The 21,329-nt window shown below is 41.7% G+C and overlaps 1 protein-coding gene across 3 annotated transcripts in view; it reads right to left on the reverse strand.

Annotated features, from left to right (window-relative positions):
- Nucleotides 1-21,329, reverse strand: part of tom1 (target of myb1 membrane trafficking protein) — a 123,351-nt gene that overhangs the window by 43,416 nt on the left and 58,606 nt on the right. For all 3 annotated transcript variants that reach the window (XM_072271750.1, XM_072271749.1, XM_072271748.1), the window contains exons 4-6: nucleotides 18,446-18,595; nucleotides 10,749-10,883; nucleotides 4,602-4,736 (exon numbers count right to left, since the gene is read on the reverse strand). In XM_072271750.1, the coding sequence (XP_072127851.1) occupies nucleotides 4,602-4,736; nucleotides 10,749-10,883; nucleotides 18,446-18,595 (420 nt within the window). The remainder of the gene's footprint in view (nucleotides 1-4,601; nucleotides 4,737-10,748; nucleotides 10,884-18,445; nucleotides 18,596-21,329) is intronic.

Here is a 21,329-nt window from a genome sequence, read left to right on the forward strand (position 1 = left end):
AGAGTAATACCAATATGAATTTGACATTAACAGACGGAATACGTGTCCTTTTCAGGTTGAGAGGATGTCAATAATTGAATGTGCAGCTGTTCATAATTTACATCAATGATTTGGATGAGGGGATCAAATGTAAAATATTCATGTTTGCTGATGAAACAAAACTGGGTGGCAGGGTGAACTGAAAGGAGCATCAAAGTGTTTTCAGTAAATGGTGAGGATATCCACTCAGCAGTCATTTAATTAGGTACAGGAGTGGAACCCAGCGTGGTCTTCTGCTGCTGCAGCCCATCCACTTCAAGGTTCAACATGTTGTGTGTTCAGAGACGCTCTTCTGCACACCACTGTTGTAACACATGATTATTTGAGTTAGTTGCCTTCCTGTCAGCTTGAACCAATCTGGCCATTCTTTTCTGTCCTCTCTTATTAACAAGGTTTTTTCGCCCACAGAACTGCCGCTCTCTGGATGATTTGTTTTTTTACGCCAGTCTCTGTAAACTCTGGAGACTGTTGTGCATGAAAATCCCAAGAGATCAGCAGTTTGAGATACTCAAGCCACCCCATCTGGCACCAACAATCATTCCACAGTCAAAGTCACTTAAATCACATTTATTCCCCATTCTGATGTTTGCTCTGAACAATAACTGAACTTTTGACCATGACCACATGCTTTTATGCATTGAGTGGCTGCCCATGATTGGCTGATTAGATACGTGCATTAACAAGCAGGCAAACAGGTGTAACTGATAAAATAGCCACTCAGCGTATATAGCAAATTTAATAAAATGTGGGGGGGAAAAACAGCATTTTCATTCATCTTAATGGGAAAAAAGAAGAGGCTTTTTTTTTGAAGTTGGCAAGAGACTGGAAGTTACTGGTTTTCGGAAGGAGCTGGAACATCTGTACACAAATTACTTAAAATTAACTTTCAGGAATAGCAGGCAGTTAGAAAGGCAGATACAAGAGCGGAAACATCTTGCTCCAATTATATGGGACTCTGGTTTGACTGCAGCTAGAATGCTGTGGTATTAAAAAGCACAAAATGCAAGTCAAACAGCATCTGGGACACTTTGTCAAAAGTTGAAACATTAACTCTTTCTCTTTCAAACAAGAGAAAATCTGTAGATGGTGGAAATCCAAGCAACACACACAAAACGCTGGAGGAACTCAGCAGGCCGGGCAGCATCTATAGAAAAGAGTAAATAGTCGTTGTTTCGGGCCGAGACTCTTCATCAGGACTAATGAAGGGTCCTGATGAAGAATCTCAGCCCAAAACGTCATCTACCCTTTTCCATAGATGCTGCCTGGCCTGCTGAACTCTTTCTCTCTGTTCTTTTTGCGTATGCCACAAGTATTTCTAGCTTTTTCTGTTTTTAAACTTTGGATTATCAGGTCCTGCAATTTTATTAATTTCATTTATTCTAGACTTCTTTATACAGGTTTGGTTTCCCTACCCAAAAGGATAGACTTGTGATAGAAGTTTGAAGTTTCCTGGGATAGTGATTTTACCACATGAAGAGGGATAAAACAGAGTGACCTATAGCCTTCAGTTTGGGAGAACAAGGAGTGATCTTACTGAAACATACTACTTTCTTGCAGGTCTATCAGGGGAGATGCAAAATTGATGTTACTCCTGTAGTGTATGAATCTATTTTTTTTAGTGCAATGACTCCCCTTAGCTCTAATTATGAACTGATAACTTATGTATGCACATTGATTTGTTGCTGTCTCTGCAAAGTGAATATACAGTTAACCACCTCTGAATGCGTATGATATGTAGTTGTATGTATTTATGTATTTATATGATATGTAGTTGTACAGACACAACAACTCCCAACTGAGATACCAGGAAATCTGGAAACAACGGGGTGGGGCGGGTAGATGGGCTGCCAGGAGTTGAGTCATACAGTCTCATAGTAAGGATTTGGCTATTTAGGACCAAGATGAAGGGCAGTGAATCATCTAAGATGTCTGGGCAGACTGTCTTGAATATGTTCCATATATTCAAGAGGCTGAGATGTTAAGGGATTTTGTCATTAGGGTAGGAAAACCAGAGACAAAAGATCCACCATAATGTTATTAAAATTCTGGAGCAAAGAAGAGGAGCTGAACAGCCCTTTCTTCCTTCTAACAGCCTACTCTTGCCAATGGAAACAGCAGTTGTCATTGTAATCATTGAATTAATATGGTCTCCACAGAAAAAATGAGCAGGAAGACTGAAGTGGAGAAAATGACATACTGAGGAGTTCTTTATATCTTCTCTTTGACGGGATTCAGTGATATACTCTTTCACTGCTCCCCCCGTGATCTCTGCGGCCCCCCAACTCTTTGCATCTATCACTTACCACCTTGTAATTCTTACTCTGACTTTCTCATCTTTTTTCCCAGTCCTGATGAAGGGTCTCAGCCCGAAACATCGACTGTTTACCCCTTTGCATTGATGCTGCCTGACCTGCTGAGTTCCTTCAGCATTTTGTGTGTGTTGAAAGCACGTTGAAGAGTTCATTTCGCAGAGACCAGATATGGAGGAACAAAACCATGGAGAAAATGCTGCACCTCCAGGGAAGGGATTCCAATCATTTTTTATGCCATGGACCAATACCATTAAGTAAGGGATCCACGGACCTCAAGTTGGGAACCCCTGCTCTGGGGAAGTTCAAGTGTGGGTAGTTTATGGAGGGCAACTTTTGACCAGAAGAATTCATGTGACTGAGGCTAGCAACAGAGAGATAGAAAGGGTAGGAGAAAGGGGGCTGAGATCCAACAGTTAGTGGCCATGATGGGGCCTCATGGTGTGATGGAAGTGACTAGCCAGAAATACATGGCCCAACTGCAATCTGGAGTCATGGGGATGATAGAGTTGGCTGGCCAAATGTTGGGCCCTTTTAGGGGAGGGGTTGAATGGTGTGCATGAAGGGAAATGTTAGAAAGAGACATCTGTGGTTGAAGTGGTTGATGCTTTCTTTGGTTTTGTGCTGGAGGGCTGGGAGAGGGCAGTAACGTTGCAAACTATGTGAGCAAGATCACAGCCCGGAAAATAATATTGGTGGTAATGGATGGATGCACAAGGAATGACTTTGTGTGGTGGATATCTGATGCAGAAATCTCATCAGATGCATGTTTTTTGGGTTGAATCTCTTCATTCCCAATCAAATTTCTGGAATGAAGAAACACAACCCAAAAATTGTCACGATCAATTACACTCCTTGATAAAGCAGTCAACATAGTTAAAGAGCCTAGCACCTTTATACACTCTCTTTCTCCTCCCTCCCATTGGAGAGAAGATATAGAGACCAGAATGCACATACCACATGGCAAAAGACAGCTTCTGTCCCACTGTTATAATGGTTCCCTTGCATGATTAGATGGGCTCGTGACCTCACAAACTACCTCGTCATGACCCTGCACATTGTCTGCCTGTACTTTCCCTATAACTGTAACATTTTAGTCTACATATGTCATTATTTACCCTTGTACCACCTCAACGTACTGATTTAAAGAAATGATCCATCCTGCATGGATGGCATGCAAAACAAAAGTTTTTCTACTGTACCTTGGTGCATGTAACAATTTTTTTTTAGGCATCCGTTAGTTTCGTGAGACCATGGATTTGCTCCTTGGAAGATTTCCAGGGCGCAGCCCTGGGCAAGGTTGTATGGAAGACTGGCAGTTGCCCATGCTGCAAGTCTCCCCTCTCCACGCCACCGATGTTGTCCAAGGGAAGGGTACTAGGGCTGATACAGCTTGGCACCGGTGTTGTCGCAGAGCAATGTGTGGTTAAGTAACAATTAACATGCCAATTTACCAACTATTGACTTACAACACAGGAGACTATTCAGCCCAGAAGGTCTGCTCTCAGAGCAAACCCAGCAGCCCCATCTCCCCAAAAACAATTCTCCCTCATACTCACCTTCAACTTTTTTTTTTTTAAATCAAACATCTACATTAGGGCTAACCTAAGTAGCAAATTAACCAACTACATCTTTAGGGTGTCCTCCAAGAGGACTCCAACCTTGTTGTAGTTTAGAGGCTTGTGTGTCTCAATGACCCAGAAAGCATTGTTGGCTGGAGTCAGGGCTTTATGCTTTGGCCGTTGGTAGGGTCACCTATGCCAAACTGGTCAAAGGCTAAGAGTGGTCCATTGGTCCTCCAGGTTTGGGGTTCAGCTCAGGGCTAACAACCCTCACTGATAAAACAAAACAGCAATGAAGAATCCTTCTACATCTGAGTGTGACAGTATTCCTGAGTCTCCTCCGCAACTTGCGCGACTGACAGTAGTGAAAACCAAGCTACTGGACAATGAAGGGAATCCTGAACCCCGCCAGAGATGGAGGACCTCCATTGCTGCCCTAAACGCCAGTGGCATAACAGGCAATAGAGGTATCTTTAGAATGTAGGAAGGAACCAGAGCACCTAAGGGAAACCCATGTGGAGGCAGGAAGAATGCACAACGTCCACACAGACAGCAAGAGAGTTCAGGATCAAATGCAAGTTATTGGATCTGCAAGGCAGCAGTACCTCTGTGCCATCATGTTCCATTCTGGGACAGTAGGGGTAAATAACCTTAGACATGTAGCCATGAAATATATAGCATTGCATTTTACCTGCTCAAGGGAAGGAGTAATTGCACCTTCCGATGATGCTACTGGAATGGGCTGTTCAGAGACAGGAAACACTGCTGACTGTGCCTGTGCTGGAACTGAATTCTGTGACACTGCTGGGTCCACTTCAGGAATAGTCTGAAAAACAAAAAAAAGCATTTGTAATGAGGACAGCGAATAGGTAATACGAAGATACCATCATTAATGATCAGAAGTAGCTGCACAACAGAATGAAATGACAGTTATAACAAATCTAACTTGAAGTTGTCACTCTGACTCAATAGATTCTGAAGGTTTTGGAAGATTATTTAATGACTCGACAAGTTCACTCACTAAATTAGTTCATCCATATCAGGTAAAGAAAAAAAAAATCATTAGCTTGGATCCTTAATCTGCATCACTAGTCGGTCAAATAACACAGCGAGCATAACAAGCATCTGTACTGCAGATGTGGAGAGAAAGAAACTACATTTTCCTTATGAGTGGAAGGAAAGAGGGCTTGAAATGATGCGGGAGAGAATCTTGCTGAAATACTTGCTTCTGTTCACAGGCAGGTGGAAGCTCATTGTTTGTAAACTGTCAGCGAGTTTCAGCAATGTGAGGAATGTTGAGCAAGGTAAGATGTTCAAAGATCTGCAATTTAGAATAGAAATAGCACTTTCAAAAAATAAAAAGTTAACAGAGTTAACTTCTTTTGTATTAATAAGGGATGTAATTACAATTAAGAATAACTCTGCACTGTTCCAAGAGGAAAAAGTCACTAGTCAATGTCATTGGAATCTCACCATGGAAATCTAAAAGCCTAGAAATAAAATTCTATTGGCATTTCGGTCTGAAGTCATCACCTGTAACAGATGGCTCTACAGCAGGGTTTCCCAGCTTGGAGTCCACAGATCCCTCAGATAATGGTAAGGGTCCAAGGCATTTAAAAGGTTGGGAACCCCTGCCCTACCCATCTGCTGGCTCTTACTGCCCTCTGAAGTGGCCTGAAGAACCACTCAGTTTTTGGAAGTTTGGTTGATCGCTGAGCTTGGCGAAATGTTTGCGGACATTTCGGCTCCAATCAAGAAGCAATCATAGGAGCACGTCGTCAAATATGCACTGATGATGGCTTCTCAAATGGAGCTGAAACACCTGCCGACCTCCGCGATCAACTGAACTTCCAAACAGCCAACTCGAGCTACCAATATTCCACAATATTTCAAACAACTCAGATTTTTCCATATATTGTCTTATTGAATGGCAGAGCAGACTCAATGGGCCAGATGACCTACTTCTGCTCCTAACTGAACACAGTGACATAGAACACTCAGATCCTAAGTCGACACTTCGGGCTGAGATCCTTCATCTGTCCTGAATAATTAAGCCCCCAGGACTGGACAGGGTATAGACGGGGTATCCCCTGGTTACTGTGGGAAGAGAGGGAAGATTGCTGCGCCTTTGATGATGATCTTTACATCCTTACTAGCCACAGGAGTAGTACCAAGTGATTGGAGGATGGCAAAAGTTATTCCTTTGTTCAAAAAAGGTAATAGGGATAATCCTGGGAATTATAGACCAGTCTTATATCATGGAAAACTACTGGAGAAAATTCTTAGAGGACAGTATTTACAAGCATTTGGAGACGCATTGTCTGATTAGGGATAGTCAGCATGGTTCGGTGAGGACAGGCCATGCCTCAAGGGCCTGATTAAATTCTTCGAGGAAGTGACAAAACAAATTAATGAAGGTAGAGCAGTGAATATGGGATGTATGGATTTTAGTAAGGTGTTCAACAAGGGTCTTCATGATCTGTTCGTTCAGAAAGTCAGAAGGCATGGGATCCAGGGAAACTTGGCTGCATAGATTCAGAATTGGCTTGTCCAGAGGGTAGAGGATATTCTACCTGAAGGTCCATGACCAGCGGTATTCCACTGGGATCTGTTCTGGGACCCCTGCTCTTCATGATTTTTAAAAGTGATGTGGATGAAGTAGTAAAATAGTGGGTTAGTAAGTTAGCAGATGACACAAAAGCTGATGGTGTTGTGGATAGAGTAGAAGGTTGCCATTGGTTACAACAGAACTTGGTAGAATCCAAAGCTGAGCTAGAAAGTAGCAGATGGAGTTCAATCCAGAAAAGTGGGTTATGGTGGGTTACGTGCCATGGACTAGAAAGGTGAATTCTAAGTGATACCAGAAGATCCCTGTGTAAATTTTAAAAACAATTCCTTATTTTTAAAGAGATTGATTGTAATATTCTTCAGATTTTCTCAACTCTTTGGCAGGTAGGAACGTCTCAACTTTCCTACTATTCTACATTGAGTATACAAACTGGAACATCCCTTGTTTCCGCAGAGATGTTCCACAATGAGGTGCAGACACTGATCCTCTGTAAAGGAATCCACTGCACACAAGCTATCACAAACAATGAGACTGATAAATTTAGAAATCTGAGAAACATCATAAAAACCAAATAATTTGTTCAAGGCTATTACAACATTGGATAACTGTTGAGAAATTCCTTTTGAATTGTAAAAATCAGATAGAGCAACACTGTCTTGTCACACCTGTATTTCCTGTTTTTGCCACAAAGGTTTGAAAAACCATTGGATGTGCCCTCTGCTGGCAATTCATGGAATAACCCACTGAAGCTTCTACAACTTCACTCTTGAGTACCGAGAGTTCAAAGTAAATTTATGTCACCATACACTACCTCGAGATTCATTTTCTTGTAGGCATTCACAGTAGAAGAAATACAACAGAATCAATGAAAAACAACACACAAAGACTGACAAACACCAAGATGCAAAAGGCAAATTGTACAAAATCCTTAAATACTTTATAGCCGCCAAACAATTGGTACTAGAACGTACAATCATCACAGTGATATTTGGTTCTGCACTTCACACTCCCTGGATTACAAATATTAAATATTAAAGATATTAAAAATAGTTAAAATTAGTAAATATTAAAAATTTAAATTATAAATCATAAGTAGAAAACAGAAAATGGAAAGTAAGGTAGTACAAAAAAAACCGAGAGGCAGGTCCGGATATTTGGAGGGTACGGCCCAGATCCGGGTCAGGATCCGTTCAGCAGTATTATCACAGTTGGAAAGAAGCTGTTCCCAAATCTGGCCGTACGAGTCTTCAAGCTCCTGAGCCTTCTCCCGGAGGGAAGAGGTACAAAAAGTGTGTTGGTTGGGTGGGTTGTATCCTTGATTATCCTGGCAGCACTGCTCTGACAGCGTGCAGTGTAAAGTGAGTCCAAGGACTGAAGATTGGTTTGTGTGATGTGCTGGGCCGTGTTCACGATCTTCTGCAGCTTCTTTCGGTCTTGGACAGGACAACTTCCATACCAGGTTGTGATGCACCCTGGAAGAATGCTTTCTACGGTGCATCTATAAAAATTAGTGAGGGTTTTAGGGGACAGGCCAAATTTCTTTAGTTTTCTCAGGAAGTAAAGGCGCTGGTGGGCCTTCTTGGCAGTGGACTCTGCTTGGTCGGACCAAATCAGGTCATTTGTGATATTGACCCCGAGGAACTTAAAGCTTTTGACCTGTTCCACTTGCACACCACCAATGTAAATTGGGTCATGCGGTCCGCTTCTCCTTCGGAAGTCAACAACCAATTCCTTCATCTTGCTGACGTTGAGGGATAGGTTATTGTCTTCGCACCATGCCACCAGGTTCTTAATTTCCTCTCTGTACTCAAACTCATCATTACCTGAGATACGGCCTACAATTGTTGTGTCTTCAGCAAACTTATATATCCTTGGCTACACAATACATAAATAAATAAACAATACTGAGAATATGAGTTTGGAGGCCTTGAAAGAGAGTCTCTAGATTGTGAGATCAGTTCAGTGTTGAGGTGAGTGAAATTATCCACACTAGTTCAGCAGCCTGCTGGTTGAAGGATAACAACTGTTAACGAAATTGGTGGTGTGGGATCAAAGGCTCCTGTACCTCCTTCCCAATGGCAGCAGCATGACGAGAGCATGGCCTGAATGGTGGAGATCCTCGATGATGATGCTGCTTCCTTGTGGCAGTACTCCTTGTAGAGGTGCCCAATCTCAGCTAGAGAACTACTTTTTCTTTCACTGGGGTGGCTAATCTTGCTGATCTCTTTCCTGCTTTGCTTTAATTCACATAGCAGTGTCGCTCTATGGCACAAAATAAATTAAATTATTCCATTTATGAACTATTACTGACCTCTCGATATTATCCTTCAGAATGTCCGTTTATGAACAAGACTTCAGCCACCTATAACCTTTGAGGTAACTAGTTTGAATATCGTGGTCACCCCAATACTGAATGTGGTTGTTTTGGAAAGGGTGCAGAAGTAGTTTACAAGGATTAGAGGGGATGTGCTCCTGGAAGTAGTTTAACAAACTTGGTCTATTTTCTCTGGAGCATCAGAGGCTGATAGAAGTTTGTAAAATTACGAGAGATATAAATAGAGTAGACACTCAGCATCTTTTCCCTCAGGGTAGATGTCAAATATTAGAAGACATGCATTCAAGTGGGTGAGGGTAGGGTGGGGTGGAGGGAATTTAAATAAGATATGCAAGGCAAGTTTCATCTTAAATTAACACTGAGAGTGGTTGATTCTTGGAATGAGTTGCAAAGGGCAGTGATAGAAGTCGATATGACTGGGCTGAAGAGACAGGGAATGGAGGGCTGAGGATCATGTGCAGGCAGAAGGAATTTGGCATTATGTTAGGTACAGATATTGTAGGCTGAAGGGCCTGTCCCATTGTGGCAAAGCAATGAATCACAAAACTTCCCTTTCTGACACTCAGGATGCTAACATCTTACACATTTCCTTCCCCCCAATGCAATAGTCTACACTATCCCAAAGCCATCATTACCCATCTCATTGAAAACAAAATTGAAAATTTCATTGAAGCAGAAGAAGATGGCGCCAACGAACAACGCTACCAAGGGCAATATCCTCCAGATAGTTCACAAAACTACTGCTTTCAAGTCTTATTTTTCCTTGAAATGTGATTCTGCTACTGTCGGAGCCTGTGACCTACTGTTCAGTGCCTACGAACTATATTTTGGTGGTGTGTTTTCTGGTTGATTGAGCAATCTGGCACTTTGCTGTCCCCAAGAGAGAGGGTTCCGTGAGGCTTTGAGCAAAGCGTGTAGTCTGAAGGCCAAGAAGCCTGGAGACAGGGCACAAGCCCGTGATCAACTTCATTTCTCACCGATTAAAGTGTTGACGAAGATTGAACTCATCAAGGCAAGTGCAGAAGGTGAAGGCGAAGGGGTGCTCTGCGTCATCTACCAGCCTCTTGCTCACTGCTGGCAGAGGAAGGTATCTGCATGTGACAGTCTCTCTCCCCCTCTCATTCACTGCTCCTGAAGGAAGGTTCGAATGATCACTCTCTCCCTCAATGCTTTTGGAGGATGATGCTGGAGCAAGGTTTAATTGATGCAGCTTGTGAATTGGACTCTGGGGTTTACATTATGATGTGTTTCCAGTGTTTGATCGCTCCTCCTTTTGTTGGTATTTTGGGCAATTTTGAATTGGGATAGTTTGCAGATAACGAACCTTGAGCTGAACTGAAATATGCCTGGAATTTCGATTTTGTGTTTTATATTCTGTGTTTTTCACTCTTTTTTTTTGTGTCGTTCGTGCTATTGGTTTTTTTGTGCATGGGGGGGGTGGGGTTGGTTGATGTTTTTCTTTGAATGGATTTCCATGGATTTTTCTTTTTATAGCTGTCTAAGACAAATTCCAGGGTTGTATACTGCATACATTCTTTGACAATAAATGTACTTTGAATCTTTGAACCTCACATTTGACCCAATGCTCATGCCAAGACCCAATTGCAAAGATTCTGAGCATGTTGCTTTCCTCTCCAAAGATCACTAGTTCTTCCGTATCTCCATGTATGAATCTCACCAGTGAGGTTTGTACTGCTGATGCAACGTTGAAAGACTACAGTCAACCACAAATCATGTGTAAAGCACTGACCATTTTATACCAACAAAAGGGTTGGTTAGAACTGATGCTGCTGCCAAATATCTGCAATCATCAAACATTAAAGATACTCAATCTTTACCAAGTCAACACAGTGGAAAAATTTTAGTAGTTCACCTACCCAAAATCAGTCAAGATAACAGAAATAAGCAATAACCAGAATCTAGTTTATACTCACTCTCTGGGGTGTGTGGATGGGAGACAGTGCATCAAGATCAGTCATAGGGAACTCAAGCCCCTTTCTCCTCAGCTCTTCATAAACAGTCACGACGCCAGTGAGATCTGGAGTACTCCGGAAGGCATCAGCCCAAGCCTGCACCCAAAGTTAGATACACAGCATTAAGAATTATTCCATCGTAAGAATGGTATACCTGTCTGCTTTTTACACGTCCATTTTTAGCTTTAGTTACCCCTCGCATCATGGTAAAAGCATTCCACAATTTTGGAACAGAATTACAAGTCTCACTGATAAACTGCAGGGATGATCTAAAATAGTAAACCTTCCTCACTCCCTCATGTGTTTCCAGCATTTTCTATTTTGATTTCTAGCAAATATAATTTATGCTTCAATATTCGTTCTTATTGATCCTATTGTTTTATTACAGAAGCTATGAAGGAATAGTTTCCAAATTAAAGCAACTACGTTAAAAGGAAGTTTTATGCTTGTTCCGACTCTTTAATACTGTGTCACTTAGCTCCTAAGCCAACAAATACTGGAAACAAATCACACTTCAGTTTTAAACTTCCCCTTGACCTTCTCTTTCGTGAGGAGAATAATTTATTTATTTATTGAGAGTACAGAATAGGCCCTTCCAGCCATATTGCCTGGCAATCCCCGATTTAACCTTGGCCTAAGCAATGGACAATTTACAACGACCAATTAACCTACTAACCACTACATCTTTGGACTGTGATAGGAAACAGGGGCACCCAGAGGAAACCCATGCGATGGCAGGGAGAATGTACAAACTCCTTACAGGAAGTGGTGGGAATTGAACCTGAGTTGCCTGTACTGTAAAGCACTGTGTAATCCGGTATGCTACCATGCCGCCCCTCAGATCTACAACTGTTCCTCAATACTGTTATCAACAAAGTAAATCTGCCTGAACCCTTCAGATTTCGTATTCTTCCCAAAATGTAATGACTGATATTGGACACAATTCTACTAAGGCTTTGTAGTACTTAATAAAGGTTTGGAATAATTTTAATTCATTGATAAAGGATCTCCAAGTTATTCACCTTAGAACACATTATACTAGCATTGCACAAAATCTGCACATTGTTTCCTGCAAGAGTGGCTCAATTATGTTTCGTAACTCTTTAATCCAAAGCATTAGAAAGAGCAGCAACACCTTTTGACAGTTGACTGTAGCAATTTTAACAGCAGACTACGCTTTGCAACGTACCAGGTAGTGGATGTAACCTTTAAGTAGTAATTATGTTTGTTTCATGGTTCAACTGACATGAAAGCAACAGGAAATATGAAGTACCATCATATCAGTGTCTACAGTTGACCAGACCAATCTGATTTGCAAAATATACATTTCAACCTCATTTGAATCTATGCAAGCTCAGTGACACGCAACCTAGGTACTTCATAAAAGGAGACAACACTGCCTCAAACAATAGTGCTTGCTTAAAATGTTCGATAGTACAAATATATTGTGACAGGAAATATTAAAGCACAGCATAGGAGCTCCAAAGACATGGCTGTAGCATTTCAAAGTTCAAAAGTTCAAAGTAAATTTTATTATCAGAATATGTACATGTCACCAAATACAACCCTGAGATTCTTTTTCCTGTGGGCATACTTACCAAGTCTATAGAACAGTAACTGTAAACAGGATCAATGGACAATGAACTGTGCAAATGCAAATATAAATAAATAGCAATAAATAACGAGTATGAAATAACAAGATAAAGAGTCTTTAAAGTGAGACCGTCAGTTGTTGGAACATCAGAAGTAGAATGAGTATAGTTCTCCCTTTTGTTCAAGAGCCTGATGGTTTTGGGGTAGTAACTGTTCTTGAACCTGGTGGTGCAGGTCCTGAGGTACCTGTACCTCTACCTGATGGGAGCAGCAAGAAAAGAGTACGGCCTGGGCGGTGAGGATCTTTGATGATGGATTCTGCTTTTCTATGGCAACGTTTCATGTCAATGTGCTCAATGGTTGGGAGGGTTTTACTCATGACAGACTGGGCCAAATCCATCACCTTTTGTAGGATTTTTTGTTGAAAGGCACTGGCGTTCCCATAATGCAGTAAGTCAGCACACTTCCCACCACACATCTATAGAAGTTTGCCAAGGTCTTTGATGACATGCCAAACCTCGCAAGACTCCTGAGGATTTGCAACCATGTTCATTAACCAAGGATATAATTCAAGTTTGAAAGGGCTCAGTGCGTGAGGACCACAGTTCTTCTGCTACTAGAAAAGGGAGGGGCCAGGATGGGTGAGGAAACCATCCTAGATGACAAGTGGCAGCAGTGCTTTTGAAGTGCAGGAATGTAATTATAACAGTTCTGAATGCACTGACTATGAATGTAAAAACTGAAAAGGCATTGCAAGGTTTAGAAACATATAGAAACATAGAAAACCTACAGCACAATACAGGCCTTCCAGCCCACAAAGCTGTGCCAAACATATCCCAACCTTAGAGATTACCTAGGGTTACCCATAGCCCTCTACTTTTCTGAGCTTCATGTACCTGTCCAGGAGTCTCTTAAAAGACCCTATCATATCTGCCCCCACCACTGTCGCCAGCAGCCCATTCCATGCACTCACCACTCTCTGCATAAAAACTTAGCCCAGACATCTCCCCTGTATCTACTTCCAAGCACCTTAAAACTGTGCCGTCTCATGTTAGCCATTTCAGCCCTGGGAAAAAGCCTCTGACTATCCACACGATCAATGCCTCTCATCATCTTACACACCTCTATCAAGTCAACTCTTATTCTCTGTCACTCTAAGGAGAAAAGGCCGAGATCACTCGACCTATTATCATAAGGCATGCTCCCCAATCCAGGCAACATCCTTGTAAACGTCCTCACCACCCTTTTTATGGTTTCCACATCCTTCCTGTAGTGAAGCAACCAAAACTGAGCACAGTACTCCAAGTGGGGTCTTACCAGGGTCCTATATAGCTGCAACTTACCTCTCAGCTCCTAAACTCAATCCTACGATTGAAGGCGGCCAATGCACCATATGCTTTCTTAACCACAGAGTCAACCTGCGCAGCAGCCTTGAGTGTCCCATGAACTCAGACCCCAAGATCCCTCTGATCCTCCACACTGCCAAGAGTCTTACCATTAACACTATGTTCTGCCATCATATTTGACCTACCAAAATGAACCATCTCACACTTATTAAAATGAACTCCATCTGCCACTTCTCAGCCTAGTTTTTCACCCCATCGATGTCCTGCTGTAACCTCTGACAGCCCTCCACACTATCCACATCATCCCCAACCTTTGTGTCATCAGCAAATTTACTAATCCATCCCTCCACTTCCTCATCCAGGTCATTTATAAAAATCATGAAGAGTAGGGATCCCAGAACAGATCCCTGAGGCACACCACTGGTCACTGACCTCCATGCAGAATATGACCCATCTCCAACCACTCTTTGCATTCTGTGGGCAAACCAGTTCTGGATCCACAAAGCAATATCCCCTTGGATCCCATACCTCCTTACTTTCTCAATAAGCTTTGCATGGGGTACCTTGTCAAATCCATAAACACTACATCTATTGCTCTACCTTCATCTATGTGTTTGGTCACATCCTCAAAAAATTCAATCAGGCTCACAAGGCTCGACCTGCCTTTCACAAAGCCATGCTGACTGTTCCTAATCATATTATGCCTCTCCAAATGTACATAAATCCTGCCTCTCAGGATCTTCTCCATCAACTTACCAACCACTGAAGTAAGACTCACTGGTCTATAATTTCCTGGGCTATCCCAACTCCCTTTCTTGAACAATGGAACAATATCCGCAACCCTCCAATCCTCCAGAACCTCTCCCTTCCCCATTGATCATGCAAATATCATTGCTAGAGGCTCAGCAATCTCCTCCCTCATCTTCCACAGTAGCCGGGGTACATCTCATCTGGTTCCAGTGACTTATCCGACTTGATGCTTTCCAAAAGCTCCAGCACATCCTCTTCCTTAATATCTACATGCTCAAGCTTTTCAGTCCACTGCAAGTGATCCCTACAACCACAAGATCCTTTTCTGTAGTGAATACTGAAGCAAAGTACTCATTAAATATACTGCGTCTGGTGCTCCCGATGTGGCCTTCTATATATTGGCGAGACCCGACGCAGACTGGGAGACCGCTTTGCTGAACACCTATGCTCTGTCCGCCAGAGAAAGCAGGATCTCCCAGTGGCCACACATTTTAATTCCACATCCCATTCCCATTCTGACATGTCTATCCATGGCCTCCTCTACTGTAAAGATGAAGCCACACTCAGGTTGGAGGAACAACACCTTATATTCCGTCTGGGTAGCCTCCAACCTGATGGCATGAACATTGACTCCTCAAACTTCCGCTAATGCCCCACCTCCCCCTCGTACGCCATCCGTTACTTATTTTTATACACACATTCTTTCTGTCACTCTCCTTTTTCTCCCTCTGTCTCTCTGACTATACCCCTTGCCCATCCTCTGGTCCCCCCCCCCCACCTGTCTTTCTCCCCGGGCCACCTTTCCCATGATCCTCTCATATCCCCTTTGCCAATCACCTGTCCAGCTCTTGGCTCCAACCCTCTCCCTCCTGTCTTCTCCTATCATTTTGGATCTCCCCCTCCCCCTCTCAAATCCCTTACTAACTCTTCCTTCGGTTAGTCCTGACGAAGGGTCTCAGCCTGAAACGTCGACTGTACCTCTTCCTAGAGATGCTGCCTGGCCTGCTGCGCTCACCAGCAACTTCAATGTGTGTTGCATTAAATACCTCTGCTATCCCCTCTGGTTCCATACACACTTTTCCACTGTCCTATTCTCTCACATCTTATCCTCTTGCTCTTCACATACTTGCAGAATGCCTTGGGGTTTTCCTTAATCCTGTCCGCCAAGACCTTCTCATTGCCTCTTCTGGCTCTCCCAATTTCTTTCTTAAGCTCCTTCCTGCTAGCCTTATAATATTCTACATCTCAATCATTACCTAGTTTATTTGTGTAAATATATTTTTATTATAATTAAAGTTTATTTTTATAAAAAAAAAATCAAGCTTGAAACCAAGGTGGGAGAGGGGGATGTTTCTTCACAGTCCAGCATTTGCAGTCTCTTGTGTCTGTCTCCATCTGGATACAAAAAACACTGCCAATGGACTGGAAGATTGTTAACAGTATATATTTTGTTTTAAAAAAAAGAGAAGAACAAATAAATTAGAGGCAAGAAAATCTAACCTCAATAGTAAGAAAACTAAAGGAAAACGTTTGCAGCTAAGTATTAATAGCCAGTATGAAAGGTCACAAATTAAAGACATGCAGGAATAATGGAATTTTTTGTTTCAAAATATCTAACTAACTTGACTTGATTTCTTTTGAAGTGATAACAGGATGGTCAATAAGTGTATTATGTCTGATGCAATTCTTATATAAGCTGTATAATTTTAATTATGAGGTACTGTTGGATAGGCACGTTGACAGAACAAGGAGACATAAAAAGATATGATGTCTTGTCTTGTAGATATAGTGTCTTGTAGGGTGTGGGTAAAATTTATTGCAAAGATTTATTTCCTGTAACAGAAATCAATTAACAATGGAGCATTTAGAACAGAGTGCAACTATAGGGGACCCTAAAAAGGAAGCAGAAACAAATACCCTTGCGGAATAAAAGGTTAAGAAGAATTTGGCTAGACAGAAATGCTGCAACAAATGGCTATGGATTAAGAATTGGAAACTTGGATTAGACATTGTATTTCAGTTGGCAGTAAGACCAAATGGCCTTCATCTCAGCAAAAGAATCCTCTGCTTATGTTGCAAAAGCACAATACCTTCACAGAACAAAAGTACAATTGCAAGTATGTTCAAACCTCACTAAGTTTGAGAATTCTAGACTTTCAGTTGTTTGTTGACTTACTCTTAATAGCTTAACTCTAAATGATAAAATTTTACAATCTTATGTTCTGCTGTCCCAAGATACACAGTTACACTGTGTACACTATCAATCTAATTTTTTTTAAACCTGTTTTCACCAGAGCTCTTCTTAAACTTTCTAGCATGTGTGCCTTGGCAATGTGTGCCTATAATTTAATCATTCTGGTAAAACTATACTGCAAACATTCTAAAGCTGAGATATCTTTCCCAAGAATATGAACACTATTGAATTTTTTGTCCTTGTAGTATTGTTAGGAGGAATGCACAACTCATTTACTCTTTTGTCAGGCAGACCATCAGCACAACAAAGTGAAAGCATGGAATTACATGAGAATTAGCAAAAAAAAAAACCCCTGAGTATTTGACATTTTGCAATGATCTGGTCAAGATGGCGCCAGCGTACAACACTCCCTCGATCGACATCTTCCAGATATCTCACGAAAATATCCTTTTTACTCCTTTTATGTCTGTTTTTCCACCTTAAGTGTATTTCTGGCTCTGTTAGAGTTAGAGCCTGCGATATACAGTTTGGAGATCATTTAAGCTATCCAGTGCTTTGCTGTCTCTGAGAAGATAACGGGAAGCGAGCGCGTACTCCTATAGCCTTGATGCAAAGAAACTTAGAGGTGGGGTGCGAACCGAGGCTCGACACCATTGCACCGTTTAAAGCATCCATTAATCGGTGACTAAAGCATCGAGGCAGACTGAGACGTTGAGACAAATGCAGAAGCAAGTGAGAAGCACTTGACCTGAAACAGCAGTGTGTGGGCCATGGCAGTCAAAGCTCAAACTGGGCATGGCACCTGATGATGATGATGATGATATTAGTCTAGGGATTTCACCATTTATGCCTCTTCCAAATCTCATGGTTTGCAAATGTGGTGAGGAGGCTACTTGAAGAGCTTTAAGTATGATGTTTTGATCACTCTATGGATTAATGGACCAGTTGGTTTGCTGTTCATCAATTTTGTACATTTCTAATTACAACAGACAACAAAGATTTTGCTTTCTGAATACTTCTGGGAAAACCTTACGGATTTTGGGCTGCTGATCATGAAAATCACCATGAAATTTCCCTATCACACACCATTTATTTTGAAATGGGCTATATTTGTTATTTCACTTTATAATTCAAGTCAGAATAACTGATGCCAAGATTAAGAAAGGCATTTTTATTAATCCACAAATCAAATAGGTCATCGATGACAGGCAATTCAAAGAACTTCTAGTGGGACCGGAAAAAATAGCATGGAAAGCATTCAAGGACATTGTTGAAAACTTTCTTGACAAATACAGAGCACCAAATTACATGCAGCTGGTTGACAACATGCTTCAAGAATACAAAGCCATGAAGCAACATGTCACTAAAGATTCATTTTCTGCATTCCCATTTAAACTTCTTCCCTGCAAATCTTGGCGCTGACAGTGACGAGCATAGTGACAGGTTTCATCAGGCCATTGCGGTCATGGAGAAACAGTGTCAGGGCAACAGGAGTCCATCAATGCTGGGTGATTATTGTTGGACACTGAAGCAAGAAGTCTCAGACACAACAGATAAATGAAAATCATTAACAAAACAGTTTCTTGTTTCTCTAAGTTCCTACGTGATACAAGTAGTCTGAAATTATATTTGTGTTCAGCTTCAAACAGTCTACCATAAACAAAAATAAAACATTTTAAGGAAGCAACATTTCCAAACTAACATTGTTGTCAAGGGTTAGATATTGCTGAATGACTAAATACTGGAGATAACAATGAACTACTGGCACCTTTTACCTGGATTAAACTCAGGACTTTATCCTGCACTATATTGGGAGGATTGTTCTTCGGCAGAATGGTTTTCACTAGCACATCCTCCACAAAGTCACGACTGGCCACCAGCACGTGGAATCGATGACCACAGTTTTTCACACAGGTCTCCAGAACCTGTACAGGTTAAAGAAATAAACAATTTCAATCTCAAAATACGTTGATCCAGAGTGCACCAATTTTAACAGCAGACAATTCTGATTTAACTTACAGTACGTTTCAATGCTTAAATGCAGCAAAACACTCAAGTGGGAAAGTGGGAAGTTTTATACATCCAGGTCTCCAAGGCAGTTCAGAATTTTAATTAATTATCAAGTTGCAGTTACTGTTACAATCAAACCACAGCGACTGAGAGACATATACAGTTATGTTAATCAACCCCAGGGATGTGGGCATCTCTGGGACAATACCAACTCAACACAAGACTGGAAGCTTTTGTTTGCTGATGATTCTGAACAGGGATATTTCCTGATTCTCTGCTTCATGTGCCCGCCAGACTTCTATGATCTATACAACTCATCGCTGAAAACGGAATTTAATGCTCTCATTTTAACAATATCCTCCAGGTTCCAAATTTTAGCTCAGTGTGATAACTAAAAGACCTTCAATCAAAGTTGACAGCTGTCCCTCAAAACAGCATAATATCTCCCAGGCGTGGTGAACCTTTACATGACTGAGGAACCAGATTCTGGACACAAATTCTCTTTGGAAGCAGGCGCATGCTATTACTTGGGGAAGCAGCACTTGCAGCTCTGATGTGGTCCAGAACCTTCCTTCATGGCTCCAAACTGCCATTCACCTTGATGAATCTCAGCCACAACATGCAGTCAGCAGCCTGCTCCTCCCTTGAGCATGTTTTTAGATGGTTTCTCTCCTATCTTATGAATGTGGCCCAACAGCAGAGAGACGGAAGAAGAACCTGGCAAGGGAGACAGTTCTCAGGCAGCCAAATGCTGTAGCTTGTCTATCACAAGAACACTAACCGGAATAGGAGGACACTTGAACCTTTAAGTCTAACATTCCATCTGATCATGACTAAATTACTCTAAGATCTCAATCCCTCTTCCATCCTAGTTTCCCATAGCCCTGAATTTGCTAGTCATTCAGAAGTTCATCTAACTCTGTTATTAATAACTCCAGCAATCAAGATCCCACAACCGTATAGTTATAGAATTCCAGAGGTTCACAGCACTGAGTTCTACCAACAGCAGCTTTAAATGATTCTCCCCTTTACAGACACTTGCACCAGTAGAAACATTTCAACATCTATACTGTCCTGCCCTAGTAGGATCTTGCATCTGTCAGTAAGACCACTCTTCATTTCTTCCAAACTCCAAGATAAGATACAGGCATAATTTTATTTTGTCAAGTTATTTGTAATAAGATAACCCTCCCATGCCAGGAATTCGTCTTGTGAATCTCTTTAGGATTATCTCCCTTGCTTGTATATAATTTTGTAGATAGCAGAACCAATCTATTTACAGAAATTCAGGTGCTACCTCACCACTACCTTGTCCAATTGCAATAACATTTTGGAGATGGCACTGTAGCATAGCATTACTGTAAACACTTTTACAGCGCCGGTGACATGGGTATTCCCGCCACTGTCCTTAAGGAACTTGTATGTTCTCCTCGACCACGTGGGTTTCCTCTGGGTGCTCCAGTTTCCTCCCACATTCCAAATATGTATGGATCAGCAGGTTAATTGATTACACGGATGTAATTGGGCAGTGTGGATTCATTGGACCAGAAGGGCTTGTTACTGTGCTGTATCTTCAAACCTTTCTCTATTTTTAAACTCTAACTCTCTAGCAATAAAAGCCAATATGACATTTGCTTTCAGAATTACTTGCTGCAAAGGGATACTGTTTTTCATGCACAAAAAGACTTAATGTCTCCACTCCACTTAATTGTAATTTTTCTCCATTTAGATAATAATCCAGCTTTTGCTTCCTAATGTCACGTTCATGACATCACATTTTCCTACATTAAATTCCACATGCCAAGTTTTTGTTCTTACACACAACCAATGTATACCTTGTTTTAAGAGTGCAAGTACACTCTCTACAGCATGGCTTCTCACCTACTGTCACACCATCAGTAACTTTAAAGCCTTATATACCTTGCATCCTCCTCCAAGTCAGTAATATAGTCAAGACTCATACAACATAGAAACAGGCTCTTCGGCCCAACTCTCCCATGCCGACCAAGGCGTCTTTCTGAGCTGGTCCCATTTGGCCCACATCCCTCTGAAGTTCCCAGCCTATTTTATGCCATTGAGCCTTAGCATTAACCGAGGGATCTGTGGACCCCAGATTGGGAACCCCTACTCTAAACCTTTCCTATCATATACCTGTCCAAATGCTTTTATTCAGCACTGTAAGCTGGGACCTAGACCAGTGTTGGTTTAGTGTCAATGGGTGATGATCAGTGTGAACTGGGTGGGCTGCAGGGCTTGATTTACCTACTGTACAACCCCATAATACTAATCTTTGAAGATGTCAGGGCAAATTGAAATGCCACACATTATTTTGCAGATACCATTAGCTGAGAATGGACCAAATTACTGAATGTTTTGCTCTAGAATAATTTGTTGAAAATGCAACACAAGTAGAGAGGAAAAAAAACACTTGCTGAACAAAAAATCACTGGGCCAGGCAGCACCTGCAGAGGGAAATGGACAAACAACAGCTCGGAGCAACACACTCAAAATGCTGGACACCTGGTGGGGGGGGGGGGGGCGAGACCTTTCATCAGGAGGGTCTGCTGAGTTCCTCAGCAATTTGTGTGCATTGCTCAATATTTCCAGCATCTACAGAACCTCTTGCATCTTAGCTGCCATCGCTGATCA

Source organism: Mobula birostris, chromosome 11 (genome assembly GCF_030028105.1).
Source record: "Mobula birostris isolate sMobBir1 chromosome 11, sMobBir1.hap1, whole genome shotgun sequence".
NCBI classification, from domain to species: domain Eukaryota; kingdom Metazoa; phylum Chordata; class Chondrichthyes; order Myliobatiformes; family Myliobatidae; genus Mobula; species Mobula birostris.